At 40.6% G+C, this 18,081-nt stretch overlaps 1 protein-coding gene across 9 annotated transcripts in view; it reads right to left on the bottom strand.

Moving 5' to 3' along the window:
• LOC142450412 (thyrotropin-releasing hormone-degrading ectoenzyme-like) overlaps positions 1 to 18,081 on the bottom strand; it is a 496,691-nt gene that overhangs the window by 386,890 nt on the left and 91,720 nt on the right. For all 9 annotated transcript variants that reach the window (XM_075552297.1, XM_075552298.1, XM_075552300.1 and 6 more), the window contains exon 2: positions 13,533 to 13,659. In XM_075552297.1, coding sequence (XP_075408412.1) covers positions 13,596 to 13,659 — 64 coding nt within the window. In that variant the 3' untranslated portion in view covers positions 13,533 to 13,595. The remainder of the gene's footprint in view (positions 1 to 13,532; positions 13,660 to 18,081) is intronic.

Below are 18,081 nucleotides of genomic sequence, written 5' to 3'. Positions count from 1 at the left end.
AGTGAAAAAAAAGTATCTTAAGGAGTTGAGAGAACAACTGTGTCAGAATCTGCTGGCAGTTCAAGATGAAAACTGGGAATTGACCACTGAAGTTCACAATGGAGAGGCATTCTTGCACTTGACAAGCACAGTTTTAGTGGCGTGTAGGGGGCAAAAGCCTGGTGTTAAGTGCATTCAAAAGACAAAGGAGAGAGAAAAATTGGAGTCAGTACAGACAGCTAACCTCTTAAAGGCTATAAAAGTAAGGAGAGAAATTGTCCAGTGGCTGGAATGAGTGGGAGTGGAAGTGTGTGGGTCTGTGTGTTTAAGTGAAGAGAAACAGTTCCCCATTTTTAGTGCCAACAGAAAAGGACCCAATAAAAGGGGAAAATCAAGGATTTAGGGCAGGGACAGAACTCCGAGAGATATCTGGGAGCAGGCGAGCGAGGCTGGGCTCGGGTGATCCTGAGAGAAGGTCCCATCACTGGCGTGGCATCATTAAAGCCATGGGAATAGGGGTGGGGGGGAAGAATACAGAGCATGAGACTTTAGCAATGATTCAAGTCAACATAGTGGAGCCAGTGCGTTCTCTCACTTCACTGCAGAGCTGTCAGGACCGGATACTGCTGCTGGAGTCTGTAAACAACGCCTTGGGGGGCTCCTTACAAACACACCCGAGCAAGTTAAGCACTTTCTGAAATTGCATGTAGTTTCAGGAGGAGAAGCACTCTTTCACAAGACTAATACTAAATTAATGAAAATATGCTTGGGCACAAACCCAACGTTGTAAAGGCCAGACACTCTTAAAAACGAACGCATAGGGGAGGGTGGTAAGCAAACTGAACATCAAACAATGCTGGCAAGCTGCACAGTCATAAAAATCAACTAGGTTTTAGGTTCCTAATGGAAGAGACCATTTATTATCATCGCTGAGGACAACGTTATCTGGTCACTACTCAATAAATACTAGTTGAATTAGTTAATTCAATTCTGTTGTGTTGCATTACATGCTCCTCTCAATGAACTCATGGTTTGCTGGTTTATAGCCGTAATAATCTCATGCAGCGTCCCCACTAAAATGCATTGTTTTCATTGATTTCTCTCATTGTCACAGTGCTATTTTTTGGCTTTGCATTTTTAGTGTAGTCTTGGAAATGTACACTATGCGGTAAATGCAAAATATCTTAACAAGGACTGCTAAATGATCATATTATAATTAATGAAGGGAAAATTGCCTTGCTGGATTGTTGTAAAATGGCTGATAAATCCTGAAGTGACTTGGATTTGGTATTGTTTTAGCATAAGGCAGTGGGGGTAGGAAACGCATAAAAATATTTGCCATTGAAATTAATGGGAACTGCCTTTCTTTTTCCTTAGAAAAATCACCCTATGAAGGACTTTGACGAAATAAATTAGCTCCATGAGGCAGGAGGCGTCTACATTTACTTGATTCCAAATGGGGAGCAAGGATAGTCATTTGCACAAAAGTATTTCCCGGTGGTACTTAGAAAACTGAAACGAGATGGACTGCCTCACCTGTTTCCCTGAGAGCCCACCGAGACAGCTTATGTTAGTTTCCACCAATAACCCACTAGATTAAATAGCTCTATTGTAAGTTTGAAGAGCTCTAGTTGAAATAAAGTGTTTTGAGGATGAAGTCAGAATTAGACTAGGCTATACAGACCTCCCAGAAATTTTATTCCCCCCGACAAAAAAAGTGTTACTTGATCAACTTAAGAAAACACACACCCCCATATACTCAAATATAAGCCGACACGAATATCAGCTGAGGCACATAATTTTATCATAAAAACTGCATTAAAAATGTGCTGACATATTATTATATCTGCAGGTCCACCTAGATAAGATAGGCGGGACAAACAATGTAAGAAGAAAATAACGGGACCAAAGGTCCCGGAGGGAAATGAGAGTGTGGGAGGTGGGGGAAAGGAGGAGGTATTGGCCAACTCAGGGACAAGGGAACAAGGAGTGGTTCAAAACCAGTGCCAGGGAGGGGAAGGGAGGACTGGTAGGGAGTGACCAAGGGCAAGGTACTGAGAGGAATTACTGAAACCAGAAAGAAGGCTGAACATGGTAGTGGGACAGGAGGAAGGCGTAAGGAAATAGAGGGAAGGAGTAGGAGGAAAAGGGCATACCCAGAAGCCTAAATACAGACATGTACATATGTAAATATATTTATGATTATGGGGGAAATAGACCTATGTGCATATATTTATAGGTTTAGTAGTAAGGTAGCAGGTGGACATTTGGCCTCCTCACGTGCATTCCCTTAATACAAGAGCACCTTGCTCAGCTAAATGGTCATTTCATGATTCCCACCTTCCCAGCATGATCGCTAAAGATAGACGTATGCATAAGCAAATGTGGTGGGAAAAGCTGATGGTGCCCGGCTATCAAAAGATATAGCATCTGGGGTCTTAAAGGCTAGAAGACAAATAAGCGGTCATCTAGCTCGGAAGCCACAAAGCCCACAGAGAAGAAGCACACAAGCCTATGTGAACACGAGGTATTGAAGGGATCAGGTAGCAGACACCAAAGAACAAAAACCATCATTGTGTGATCACCTTCCCCACATAAACGCTGAAGATGAATGTGTGCATAAGCAAGTGTGGTGAAGAAGGCTGATGGTGTCCGGCTATCGAGAGATATAGTGTCTGGGGTCTTAAAGACTTGAAAGTAAACTAGCGGCCATCTAGCCCAGAAGCAACAAAGCCCACATGGAAGCAGCACACCAACATGTGTGATCATGAAGGGCCGAGGGGACCAGGTTTCAAGCAACAAAGACAGGTGGGGAAAAAATCATATCATTGTGAAAGAGAGGAGCGTGTGACGGGGACCCAATGCCCATCTGTAGACAACTGGACATCCCTTGCAGAGGGGTAGTGGGGAGGAGATGAGTCACTCAGTGTTCACTGTAGCAATAATGAAACTTTCCTCTAGTTCTTAAATGCTCCCTCTTCCCAACTATCATGAGCCAAATTCTACCTTGCAGACCTGGTTAGACCAGAGGATGCACAGTGGTACAGATGGGATCTGGAAACACAGGGAATCCAGGACAGATGAACCCCTCAGGACCATTGGTGAGAGTGGCCATACCAGGAGGGATGGGGGTTAAAAACGGGGAACCGATCACAAGGATCTACATATAACTTCCTCCCTGGGGGATGGGCAACAGAAGAGTGGGTGAAGGGAGACACTGGGCAGTGTAAGATAGGATAAAATAATAATTTATAAATTATTAAGGGTTCATGAGGGAGAGGGGGGCAGGGAGGGATTGGGAGGGAAAAAAGGAAAAGGAGTTGCTGATTCCAGGAACCCAAATGGAAAGCGAATTTTGAGAATGATGAGGGCAACGAATGTATAAGTGTGCTTTGCACAATTGATGTATGTATGGATTGTGATAAGAGTTATATGAGCCCCAATAAAATTGTTTTTTTTAATGTGCTGAAAAACTCGGCTTATACACAAGTATATATGGTAAATGGTATTCAGTATTTGTACATTCCAATAGCTAAGCAAAAGCAGAAAAAATATATACGGAGGAAGAAAAAACACACTGAAAGGATCACAAATAATCACTATAATATGCATAATCAAGTATTATAAATCTATTACCTCCAATTAAAAACAACAATACAGCCACTGATACAGGGAGAAGACCCAATCACAGAGTAAGTATGGAACTGTAACCACGCTACCGGATGAGAGACAGTAAGCGTGCCTACCTTCAAGGAGAAGGACTGTCGTTGTCATCAGTGCTGTCAGCATGAAGACATAGATACATCTGTGACAACTTGAGAAACTACACAAGCTAACCTCTCTCATTTACAAAAATTCAAAAGGTACTATATCTCATAATTTGTCTATTATAGGAAAGTAAATCGATCAACATACTATATAAAACCAAATGTATAAAGTGAAATCTATGAGCTTTCCCTAGTACACAACATGAAAACTGATCTCCCATCTACTTCTATCTCTTCTTCTCATTCAATTCCCCTCTCTTTTTCTGGACTTAAGTAAAATGAAGGCTGCTTTTAATAGGTATTTCATGTTCTGGATATATAGTACAATGAGTCACTGTTCATAGCCTGGCTAGCAGGTAATTGTACCGTACATTTGTACCGTACACGTTGGTACTTAATTACATCCCATATTGTGTAAGTCTCTAATTCACACATTCCTATAAATATCTCATTGCTTCCTCATCAAAACCACAATCTCCCTGAAGGCAGATATTCTTGTTACAAAATACCAGTTCTTCCTCTAAGATGGCACCTCTGTGCCAGGTGGGTAATGGATCTTCATAAAAGCATAAAGTGTTGAAAAGAAGTAATCGAGCATACGCTTTAGAGAACTTCTTGATATACAGATTTTGAGCAGCACCAAAAGGAAACTGAAAACTATCAGTCTATAATTAATTGAAATTTAAACAGGGTGAATAACAAAATATTCCAATAAAATTCTGACTCACTTTATCTATCACTGAATTAATTATGAAATGTCCATGAAGAAATCACACTTGAAATACTCAAATATATCTTCGGAGATAAAATTAGGAGCTATCATATGTGCACTTTTAGCTAGTTAAGTTTCCAGTTTTTCTATAAAGAACATGTATTGCCTTTAAGGAACTAAAACAACAATAACAACAAAGGAAAAAGTCTTGTATTATTCCTGAGAACAGATCATGGAGTTTGAAATTCCAGATCCAAGTGTGTAATCTGAGTACTTTACTTCATCACCAAATGCCTAGTTTTCTTCATCTGGAAAATGAGAATATAAGAGGGACTATCTCCTAAGGCCATAGTAAAACACTAAATGGGTCAAAATGTTCCATGTCCTAAGGAGTGACTCATATATAGTAAAAGTGATATAAGTATTTGTTGTTGTTATTTTTAGTATGTCTTTGGGATAGGAGGAAAGAGGACAATTTCATTCTTCAAATTTCTACAACACATCCTTTTAAGAAGCACTCCATGCCTCTGAGGGTTCTCATGAAGATAAAATATAAATAAGATAGCTTGCTGTATTGTATCAAGTAGATGATACACTTTTAATTATAATTGAACAGCTAGAAATAGAAAAGATCTGCCAATCTCATATAAATAGATTACCTACAGATAGGTTAATTATCAAATTTAGAGATTTAAAACCAAATCCTCACATGGTGAACACCAATTACATAATTCTCCTCTGGGGTCTCTCCTGGATAAACCGCATGAGGAGAAAATTCAAACCCTTGGGGGTATGTTAACAGATGAGACCACAATAGAAAAACAGACTGCTCAGTACTACAATTGAAAAAGAACTTGGGAAAGAAGGAAAAGAGAGGAGAGAAGGCATTGCAGAGTTTATAATCGAGAAATAAAAATTACTTTTAAGATTTTTAAAATTTTAATATTTATTAATAGAAAATTTTATTTTAAGGTCATTGGTCATATAATACCCTTACATGCACATTTCGCCTCCATAGCTTAAGTAAAATCAGGTCAACTAGTAGTTTATTATTGGCTCAATTGGTCTAAAATTTGACTTTCTAATGGAAAGTAGCAAGCTCCTTATTCCTCTGGGATTTGGTTGGGGAAAGCAAGTTAAGGCAGCTCTCAGCTCTCAGCTCTGCAGAAGCAGCCTTTGTCCACCAGAGATAAGTATTATCAGAACATAAGCCTTTCTTCCCCTCCTCCTCTTAGAAAATCACTGGGAATTCCTAGAAACCCATTGTCTATAGCCATGCCCCACATCCATTGTCTCTTCAACACATCTATCAGGTATTTGTTGCCAACATCCCCTGCAACTTGTCAAAGTCACTGTGACAGGTAAGTCGCGCCTCATCTTGGCTGGGTCAGGATTCTCAATACGTTCCCAGTAATCCTCCACGATGTGATCTAACACAGCACAACAATTCCCATCTTGGGGTCTGCTTGTGAGTAGACAAGCACAGGTGAGAACATAAAGGCGGGATGCAACCTCCTGACTTAGGTCACAGCCCTCATGCAATGGGAAGGAGGTTTCTTTGGGGAATGTGTCCTACTACTCATGTACTGGTCAGTTGAGGCTGTGGGAAACTGCCTCGCTTTTTGATGGTGGGGATCCTACATCTGGCTCATCAACCCCTGGGGTTCTTTGGACTTCAACCAAAGACCCACTATCTACATTAATGACCCTCGACGTCACCAATAGTTTGCCATTTGGCCTTCTGTGCATGGATTTTATGAACTCTGCAGCCACAAGCCTGACCTCGGACCTCAGACTCATCCTCCTCTGTAGTCATTGACCTTTCTGTCTTCTTTCTTTCTGTGTAATCAGTCACTATAGTTAGGCAAGTCAGGAGAAGCCCCCAGCTTAACATCTGATCCATGCACTTGAGCTAGACTGAACTTACCCATGTCTACAATTGTATGAGGCATTGTCTTGATATCAATTTATCTCTTTATAAGTGTCCCTAGTTTTGCTTCTTTATCTGTAACACAGTCAGTAATTACCTTAACATTGCTAAAGTTAATTCTCAGTCAGTCCGCCTGTAACATGATGTGTCAGAATTGTCTGCTCCTATTTGAGATACTCTCTAGACATTGTCTATTCCTGGTTTCCTCAGCACCTCTATTAGCAGCTTTGCAGTTGCTGGAATCCACTCAAGGGCATGTAGATGATAGCCTCAGATGACTGATCTCTGTCAGTGCTGCCTTGTCCCATTCTCTTTTCTACCTTCTTTCACCACCAGGGTGAGTGCACGAAGCTTCACATTTCATTAGATACTGACAAATGTATATCTCAAGCCAAACCACTCAGTCAACTCCAGTTTCAAATCCAACATCTGTTTAAATTTCTAGCAGATATAAAATGTCTACCTAAATGTTTAATAGATATGTCAGTCTCTAAGTGATCTCCTTCTTGGACAGACGATCTTTTGTCTCAGCAAATGGAAATTCCACCCTTCTCATTCTTCAGCCCTGGTGCCAAAGTGACTTGCTTGTGGAGCTAACCACAAAATCAGCAGTTCTAATCCATCACCCACACCGAGGAGAAAGGATGACGTTTTCTGCTCCCACAAAGGTTTACAGCCTCAGACACCCAAAGGGACAGTTACACTCTATCCTACAGAGTCACTGAATTGGAATTGACTCAGGGTCAGTGAGTTTATTGATATATTTATGGTTCTTTCCTCAAAACCTTAGAGTTGGTGCCTTGATTTCTCTCTCTTTCACACCTCATACATCTTCGTCAACAAATTCCAAATGGTTCTGCTACCAACCAGAATTGTTCTACTCCTGTCTATGCCACTGTTAACAGCCTACACTAAGTGGCCATCATTTTGGGCCTGAATTTTAACTGCTTTTCATGCCTCTGCCCTTTCCACCTACAACAAAGTTCTTTTATGTGAACCACTGCTGACATTTTCAGATGAACAGTTGGCCTCACGATGTAAAATGTTTAGCAGCACCTCTGGCTTCTAAATGTCAATATCATCTCTCCGCATTTGGGACCATTGCAAATGTCCCCAATACCTCCGAATGTTTTGGTTTTTGGATGGGGCAACAAATTTACCCATGATTAAGAACCAATACTATATAGCATGTCTTATCCAAGCCATGGGTCACCTCAAATACACATGAAAGTTGGATAGTGAATAAAGCCACAGAAGAATCGATGCAATTGAACAATGGTGCTGGCAAACAATATGGAAAGTACCATGAGCTGCCAGAAGAACAAACAAAGCTCTCTTCTAAGAGATGGACAGCAATGATGACTGTGTCCCATTTGAGGGGATCAAATAACAAAACTGTAGTAAGCAGAAACATTTGATGGTGTAAGATATGGCAATTTAATAATAATAATATATAATAAGGTTTCCTGGGGGGTAGGGAGGGCTAAGGAGGGGATAAAGGGGATCTGATATCAACAAGTTCACGGAGAACATGTTTTGAAAATGATGGTGGCAGCAACTGTACAAATATGCTTGATCTAATTGAAATATAAATTTTTATAATATCTATAAGAGCTACCAATTTTTAAAAAATAGAATACAGCTAGAATGCTGCTCAGAAGTGTGTGAGGCAAGACTTCATCTCATGTACTTTGGACATGCTACCAGGAGAGATTAACCCATGCCAAAGGAAATTATGTTTAATAGAGGGTCAAAGAAAAGGAGGAAGACCCCCCAACATCATGGACTGACATAGTGTCTGTAACAACGGGCTCAAAAATAATAAATGATGGCGAGGATGACATAGGAATGGGCCGTGATTCACTTTGTTGTCCAGTAGAATAAAATAACGAGGGAGGTGCTCTCAGCCATCCAAACAGATGAGTTTGAAAATGTTTCCAAGAATGGAATCACAGATTTGACTAATGTATTAAGTATAATGGATAATACTTTGAAGGTTAAAAGGTTGTTTTGTAAAAAAATTTAAATGCATAGCTTAGAAAAAAAAACCTGGGTTATTTTTGGATACCCGCTTGAATGTTGTCATCAAGTCGGTGCTGCACAGTAACCCTATGCACATCGGAACAAAGCACTCGTCTCCATCCCAGCGTCACGCCTGTCCTTCACTTTGAGCTCACTGTTGCAGTCACTGCCAATCCCTCTCTCTCATTGAGGGCCTTCCTTCTTTACATTGCTGCTCCACTTTACCAAGCATGATGGACTTCTCCAGGGACCGGTCTCTGCTGATAATAAGTTCCAAGTATGTGAGACAAGGTCTTACCATCTTTCCTCTAAAGAGCGTCTGGCCGTCCTTCACCAAGATAGACCAGTTTGCTCTTTTGGCAGTCCGTGGGACTTTCATTCTTCTTTGCCAACACCGTAGCTCAAATGCAGAGAATCTTCTTCTGCTTCCTTATCCAATATCCAACTTTCACACGCACAAAAAGTCACTGAAATACCATGGTTTCTGTCCGCTGTACCTCAGTCCTCAAAGTGACCTTCTTACTTTCCAATACTTGAAAGAAATTTTATGCAACAGATTTACATAATTCAATGTGTTGCTTCATTTCTTGAGTGCTGTTTCCATGAGTGTTGATGATGAATCCCAGCAAGACGAAATGCTTGCCAACTACAATCTTTCTGTTTTTCCTGATGTTACCTATTAGTCCAGTTTTGAGAATCTTGGTTTTCTTTACATTGAGTTGTAATCCATACTGAGGCTGAAATCCTTGATTTTTAACAACTAGAGCTTTAAGTCCTCCTGTCTTTCAGCCAGCAAGGTGTGTCATCTGCATATTGAAGGTTGTTAATAAGCCTGCCTCCCAATCCTGATGCTGAGTTCTTCACATAATCCCGTTTCTCTGATGATTTGCTGTGCAAACAAATTGAGTAAGTAGGACAAGAGGATTCAATTCTGACACACGCTTTTACTGAATTTTAAACCAAGTAGTAGTCCCTTGCTCTGTGCACACAATGTCCTCTGGATCCATGTACAGGTTTCACATGAGCATAATAGGTAGTTCCTGTTCTTCTCAAGGTAATCCATAGTTTGCAGTGATTCATACAGTGGAATCCCTTCACATAGTGAATGAAACACGCTGCACAACAGCTGGTCTTCTCTGTGTTAAGCCAAATCCATCTGATTTCAGCAATGATATCTTTTGTTCAATATCCTCTATTGAATCTGGCCTGAACCTCTGGCAGCTCCAAATCAATGAACTACTGCAACTGTTGTTTACTACTTCAGCAAAATATTGCTTGCATCTGATATCAAGGATAATTTTCTTATTCTGTTGAGTCACATTTATTTGGAATGATTATAAATATGGATTTCTTCCAGTCAGTTGACAAAGCAGCCATCTTCCAAATTTCTAGAGGAGTGCTACCAGTGGTTCATCACTTTGTTGAAACATTTCAATTGATATTCTATCGATTCCTGAAACCTTGTTTTTGGCTAATACTTTCAGGACAGCTTGGATCTATTCCTTCAGTGTCATTAGTTCTTAGTCACATGCTACATCTTGAAATGGACAAATGTTGATTAGTGTGGTTCAATGACTGTGTATTCCTTCTTTCAATGCTTTCTCCATCATTCAATATTTTGCAGATAGAATCTTTCAAGATTGAAACTGAAGGCTTGACTTTTTTAATAATGAGTTATTTCAGTTAAAGATATGCCAACTATGTTCTTTCTTTTTGGTGTTCTAACTCTAAGTCTTTGCACATTTAATCATAATAATTTATTTTGTCTTCTCAAGCTGTCCTTTGAAATTTTCTGTTCATCTCTTTGTGTCCATCATTTCTTCCATGTATTGGGCTAATTTTTCTACTACCCTAAGTCCTTTGCTCAAAAACCATTTTCCCAATGGTGTCTTCTGTGATTTCCCATTTAAAAACCTCAACACCTTATTAGACATAACCAAACACTTATTAGCAATGGTTAGGGTGACATAGGTAATTCATGAAGGCGATGTTCTAAGGCCTACTTTGGTGAGTAGAGATTGAGGCCTGAAAAACTCATGTGGCCATCTAGGGTACAATTACTGGTCTCCTTTGCTCCCCCACTGGGAGGAGAGAAGACTGATAAAAATAGAAACTCTCATGGAAACAATTAGTCTAATAGTTGTATGGGGCATGCACACATCAGCCTTCACATCCATGAAACACAAAGCACTAGGTGGCGCCTGGCTACCACTTCCACCTGCTATGGAAAGGCTTACACAGAAGGCTCGGGTAGAGCAGAGGAGAATACAGTACAGATTCCAGAATCACAAAAGAGACCGGGCTCACAGGCTGGAGAGAGACTGGTGGCACCCTGAAGTCTATGATCCTTAGTCACTCCTCAGGTCTGTAACTGGACTCACCCTTGTAGTTCACGTTTCAGTCACACATCAGACAGGTCTCAAAGAGGGATAACAGCGCTAGTGTGGTAGGCACACCTGAGTATAATCAACCAATTAAGACCCAAAGGGCAGCATTTCCCCAAGGACAAATTTCAGAGCATTCGAAAAGAAGCATGGATGGGAACGGGTAACAGAAAGGAAGTACATATGTGATGGTACATGAGATGAAACAAAATGTGTTTAATTGTTGAAAAAAACTGATGATCTGCTCTGTAAACCGTCACCCAATTCACAACAAAATCAATTTACAAAAAGAAAAAAGTAAAACAAGTAAAAATATGAGCTTCATCTACAGTGCCACACACACACACTTTCTATTCATCCTTTCTGCCTTTGCTAACCCCAAGGTCAGCAGTTCAAAATCACCAGCCACTCCATGGGAAAAAGATGAGGTTTTCCATTCCTGTAAGGAGCTCCAGTCTAGGAAACCCACAGGGGCATTCTACCCTATCCTACAAGGTCGCTGTGAGTCTGCATCAATCTTATGGCATTGAGTTGTTTTTGTTTTGTCTTTTAATCTGTAGCTGATAGGCTATATATTTTACTTAATGATTTAACTTGCCTCAAATTAATAGGTTTTAAATATTAGTATAGAATGAAGTTTTGCATTTTTTATCCACAACTCTATGGCTATCAGAAAGTTAAGTGTCTACAACAGGTGAGTGACCCAACGAACACCTGCAGAGGAAATGAGAGGAGGAGGGAAGGTCGAAGAGAGGGCAGGAAGGGAAGATAGGTAAGGGAAGAGAGGATGGGTGAAATAGACTCTATAGTAAGACAGCCACAGCGAATACCCAAAACGAGTCTGCCTGGGTCATTCATAAAAACCGAGTTGATTCCAAAATATTCCTTTTTTGAAAACACAATTCACAATGTATAACAAAAGCTAAGACTTTGTCAAACTACTTCTGCTTTTACCAAACTTTATGTAGGATTTTATATAGAAAATGTACTTATAATGTCATTAACAGACATATGAAAATATCTATAGAATGCATAGAAACTGAGAGAAATTTTACAAAGCACATGGGCTGTGATATCTTCCCAAGATAACACTGACTGTGCCGGGGTAAAGTCAAATCATTCCATGCCATACACCCTAAAGTATGTTAGCGAGTCACCATCACAGTGAACAGCGTCCATTTCTACAGAGAAAGCGTACATGGTTCGGCTGGGAGTGAAGCAGAGGAGCAGAAATGCTCCCTGCTGCAAGCTGACAGTTACATGGGACCCCTGAAGTTTTAAATTGAGTTCCTCTGCTAATTACCGGCCTGAAAGAGACAAAGAATGATCCACATTTTATTCTCTGCTGAACTTGCAACAAGCACTCGTGAATGGGACATTAGGGTCAAGCTGGGAAGCTCCAGTTTGTTTGACCGAGTACAGAGCATGGTGTCACCTCCCGCGCAAATAAGGTCAGGTACACCTCCCTGCCTTGGGTTCCCACCAGGGAGATGTCAGTGTAACCGGGGCTAACTGAGGACTTGAGAGAGAGGATAAAACAAAAACGCAAACAAAACAGAAAACAAAAAATCACGTTGCCTATGGATTTGAAGTTCTGTGTTTTAAAATGAATTCAAATGTGTACAATCTCATTCTTTTCCATCACATGCTACACCTAGTGGTAAGAGTGTCAACTATTCTGTCTATTTTCTAAACAGCTCATTGTATGACCAGTAAAGCTACACAGCAGGCAGGTACTTTAATGAAACAGGCCTATTCTCTGGGGACAAGAACCTGTGGTTGAAACGCTAGCACTGTGATCATGAAAGCACTTTGTTCTTGCCAATGAGCAATACTTTTGATGTGGATCCTGATCAAAAATCCCCTTGGGAAGGAAAAACGTGTAGCGGTGGGGAGGGGGGAACAAAGGAGTGTTGTGATGTGAGATTTCAAAACAGATTTTCTCAGAAGAAAAAATACCTTCAGCATTCAAAATGGGTATGCATTCTACCTTTCTGGAAAGTCATAGAATGACGTTGCCAAAGCAGCCTCATTGAAGTTAAAGTAATAAAAGTAATTAATTTATTCATTCAACCAACAGTGTTGAGTATACTACTTTCGTGCATGGAAGAAACATAAGAACACTCGAGAACACAATCCCATGACCAGTGCAATTTCTTTCTCTCTTCTCTTTATTTAACTTACTATAACTCGGCATCCAACATGTGGCTGAATGAAAAAAACCTAGGGGCAGCTTACACACTGTAGCCCGGCATGTGAGAGTTAGGAAACAAGCACTAATCAATGGGCACCTCCTCATAGTGTCACAGTGAAGACTTTGGGGAATCACAGAGAATGTGTTTGACATCCCAGCTCCTTCATTTAATGGCTGTCTGCAGGAATAGGAAACTTCATGGTCTCAATTTCCTTAATATAAAAAATAATCGTGTAGCAGTGCCTACTGTACACAGTAGTTAAGAACATGAAGTGTGACACTGCCAAGAACCTTTTACGCATGTTTTTAACAAAGTAGAATTATTTTGGCTATCTTTTAAAATGCTAAACCTACATCAGTTCTTAAATAATTATACACATACTTTGTGGCAAGAATCCAGAAGCACCAAACTTTATTTTACCTCTTGTGAAATCATAGCCTCTAAAAATATAACCCTTAGACTGTTCATGCGTCCTAAGCATCTTAACCAATAAACTCCACCTTCAAGGAGCCCTTCTGAAAAAATAAACAAGAAAATTCTTACCGAGTTTTGGCAAAGAATAGGGCACTTTAAAGTAGTCTTCATAAAACTCAATTAGTCTCTTTGTTATATGGAGGGCGTAGTGCCCGGATCCTCTTCTGATGGCGTCGGGTCTTGCATACAACCGCACCTAAAACATATGCAGACGCAGCACTTTAGCCTTTTGGTCTCAAGTTGTATCTATCGTGCAAATATGAACCTACACAAATTACTTCAAGGACTACAAAAACTAAACAATATCCTTTGTCCATTATATCAAGGCACTTTGTAATTGAAAGAATCAAACTACAACAATTGAAGTAACCAAGGTGAGCAAGTTACAATTTCCTCCCTTTGCAAGACGACAAAGAGAACAATTCTATACCTTGCTTCAAAATAAATATTCAAAGTGATCACTTATGTGCGCCTGTTAGAGATTTGAAGGTATGGTGGATTAATATAATGGGTCCCTAACGATGCTGAAAATAGTCAGGATACGGTGGCTCAGCAGGAGAGAAAATTCATGGTTTGTTAAAGACATATTATAACAAACTTTGAAAGTATTACTGAGCAGGGCAGAAATATAATTTATGCCCCCTTCTTTTCTTTGGAAAAAACCTGTCTTGTTCCCAATCTGCAAACCAGGGATAGAAAATTCTTGCCTGGACATCAACAATCCTCATTCTGGTGGGCACTCTGCAAGTGCTCCTGGCTCAAACCCAGCTGAACATCATTCATATTCCAGCACAATCTGGACCCTTAATATGGATTTTAAATCAAGCACTGTATATTATCTAGTCCTCAGCCAAGAAGGATCCTAAGGCAAGTAACATAAAACTGAACAAAACTAACAATTGTACAGAAAAGGCTAAAATGAGATTAGTTTCCATAAAGCTTTCATAAAGCTATCCAGCATCCTTCTTTCCAAAGGCTAAGTCTATTTTTCACAGATGTGGTCCCTAATCCTCATATCAATTGTGTGAATAAGAAATGTGTATTTTGTACAGCAGTGGAGAGCAGTGTCCTGGGAGTTGGATTTTAGTCCAACTCTGCCACTAAGAACGTGGGATGCTGGTGAGCAAATTACTTAACCTGCTTGGGTCTCAAATGTTCTCATTTATAAAATAAAGGTGTTTGCCACCAGATAGTTCTACAGTGTTTTTCAATTCTAAAACACCTATTCCCAATCCCATTTTACAGATAAAAGGATTTATTATTTTCTTACTGGTGATTTTCCCAAATCAGTATAAAATATTTTATTTAGTATATGTAAATGGATATTTATGTTCATAAAGACTACAAAGGAAAACTGTAGTCCATGTGTAATGGTTAGATCTTATACTAACTTGGTACTTTTGTGGAGGCAGGGGTGGAGTCAAACCTGTCAATCATGTAGTCGCCTAGTGACGCCTCCTTGGGGGCGTGGCTTTTTATAAGCGAACAGCAAGAACTTCTTTCTCAAGCCCGCCGCCTTCCCTGCTTGCCAAGATTGTGTCTGCCTCTAGCGTCAGCCCCATGTGGACTGCAGACCCTGCATGTTTCAACACCCTGCCATTTCCCACCAACCCTGGATCCACAGGACTCTGCGCCCACCTGTGATCCCCCTGCTTCCGCTAAAGGTACTTGTTCTGTTTCATCCGCCTGCCTCAGCTGGGATGCATTCTTGATGTGAAATTGTTTCTTGATATCAAGGGTTTTTTTTTTTCTGATTTCAAATCCATAAACAATCTATGTCATTGGTTTTGTTTCTTTAGACACCCTAGCCTACCCCATCGCAATATAACACATGATTGTACAGGTGACTCTTTACCATCTATATTAAAAGGAGAGAGAAGGGAAAACCAAAGCAGCTGCTCTTAAGTCAATTCTGAAGCAGCAGCTCGATATGTCCCAGAGCAGACCCGCTCCATAGAAGTGTATCACGGTAATTCGTCTGGAAGTCGTTCCTCGGGACTTCCTTCAACAGAATTTCTGGGTAGGGGTGAGCCAATCGCAAACTATCTGTACAGTCAAGATATAAGTACAATCTAAAAGCCTAGAAAATCGAGGAAAACACATTTTGACTTTAGCTTGAAAGACCTATAATTCAATACCAGATTTACTGACTAACACATTTCCAACAAAAATGGCTGACAGAAATATAACCTCTTCCATCAATCAATTCCACAAATCAGTCAAGATATCTGCAATGAATTCAATAACAATTAACTACTAAAATGATGAAGCTGCTTCTCATGCAGCAACTAAGTTAGATATAAAATTGGGTCCAGTCACCACAGATTTAGTCGGCAGCGGTAGAAAGCCGACACTCTCAGGAAAGCCCATCTGAAAGAGCAGCACATGCCACTCTTGACACTCGGGGAGATGCAGTCATTCCGAGTCCCTGCTGTGCCTGGCATCAACTATTCTGTATACATTCGGTATTTTAGGTGGAATTCCCAAGAGATAGGCCACAAGACAAGTAGGGTGTGTGGGTGATCAGGAAAGAGGCGTGCCCAGGAGATACCTCCGAGGGAATAGGCAAAGCAGCATCCAGAAACGTGAGAATCCAAGCGAGGCTGCAATTTCAGGTGAAATCTGGAGCACAGACTGACCCACAAGGGCCTCGATGATCTGGAAAGTGTGTCCTGCGTGATTGGCTGGCTCCCATGAGCCTGGACCAGGCCTCATTGGCTGCTCAGTGCTAAGGACGGGCATAAAACCTCAGGCACTTCCTGTTCTTGAGACAGCTGGGCAAGGAGCTCCCCTAGTCAATTGCTCTTGTTTTGGGACTCTCAGGTGTGAGCAGTTAGGAGTAAAATCACTAAAACGGAGCAATAGGGACATCAAATAGGGAAGGGGATCTAGCCTATACAACAGCAACTGTCATAGAAACTAATTCACTGTCAACAGATATTTAATTAGCACGTGCTCGGTGCCATAATAATCCGAGAAGTGGTGGACTGCTCACAAAAAGGTCAGTGGTTCAAAGCCACCAGCTAACTGAGAGGTCACCACTTCAAACTCACACTTCAGGAGCAGCATGAGGCCATCTGTTTCCATTGAGGTTTACAGCCTCGGAAATTCTAAGGGACACTGCCTGCCTCTCTGTCCCGCAGGGTCACTATGAATCAGAATTACTCAATGGCAGTTGGTTTAGTTTTTTGATTATTTTTAATAGGGATGAAAAAGACTACAGGAGGAGCAGGTGTGCATGTGTGTGTGAGAGATTGAGAGAGAGAAATGACTCAATGGCAGTGGGTGTTTTGTTCTTTGGGGGGAATTTTGTACCATGGTCAAGGCTAAGTATTTTTTATTTAATGATGAAGAAAACATGGTCTCTAGTTAAATGAGGTACAAAGCATTAAGGTACAAAGATCAGAGATAATATAATCATCATTATTAAAAAGCTTAACATATATTCAGTAATTTAGTATTTGTATTTTTTAGTTACATTATTTTCATATCAACTTGAAGATATGAAAATGTAGGGGTGGAGTCCAGTCTGTCAATCAGGTCACAGCCTGATGATGCCTCCTGTTGGGCATGGTCTTCTCATATGAAGGATCCTGGGCGCTCTCTCTCTCTCTCTCTCTCTCTCTCTCTCTCTCTCTCTCTCTCTCTCTCGCTCTCGCTCTCGCTCTTGCTCTCGCTCGCTCTCGCTCTCTCTTTTTCTCTTCCCTCTGCCTTTACCCTCCTGCTGGCAAGCCACTCAGAGACCTTCCAGAGCCCTGTGATGCTTCTACCACCATTTGATCCACAAGACTTGTCACCTACCAGCCTGTGATCTTCCTGCATTTTGCATCATGGCTTGCAGCTGTGTGAGTCTGAAGAGGAATTTATGGACTAAGATCAGACTTACAGACTAGTATTGGACATAAGGACTTTATCAGGACTATACTGGGATATTTTATTTATGCAGAATTACTTCTTGATATAAAGCTCTCTCTTACACATATATGAGTGTCCTTGGAATCCACTCTGTCCAGCAAACACATTGTACAAGTAACATTTTCCTGTGATATAAATGGCAAATGTATCATGAGAAAAATATATAGCTTTCAGAAGGTTTGAAATGAAGTAACTAATAAATTCAAGTTAAAACTATAACTAGGACCACTACAAAATGACAGAGTAAGGGTCACTGATTTTAATCTTAAGCACCATCACCGATTTTGGTAAAAATGCAGCTATTTCTATCAATCAACTCCACCAGTCTGTCAAGCTATCTGCAGGACCAGACAAGAAAAGCATGATTGAGTCAATCTGGTTGTTAAGAATTGATGGAAATGATCCAATTCCAGGTGAGGAAATAAGACATAGAAGCAGTGTCTTCATTTATTCATTCCAACATGTATTGCATGCCTGCTGTGTACCAGGCACTTTACGGGAGCCTACAAATAAAACAAGACCACAGAGTGCGTAGCCCTCGAGGTCTGAAGTTTGAACTCACCAGCCGCTCCAATGGAAAAAAGATAAGTTTTTGGTTCCTGTAAAGATTTACAGCCTTGGAAACCAAAAGTGGCAATTCTGCTCTGTCCTATAAGGTCAGTGTGAGTCAGAATTGACTAGATTCATACCATGCACTTCATAG

Source organism: Tenrec ecaudatus, chromosome 6, assembly GCF_050624435.1.
Source record: "Tenrec ecaudatus isolate mTenEca1 chromosome 6, mTenEca1.hap1, whole genome shotgun sequence".
In the NCBI taxonomy this organism is placed as follows: domain Eukaryota; kingdom Metazoa; phylum Chordata; class Mammalia; order Afrosoricida; family Tenrecidae; genus Tenrec; species Tenrec ecaudatus.
This window is presented reverse-complemented; position numbering and strand designations above follow the sequence as displayed.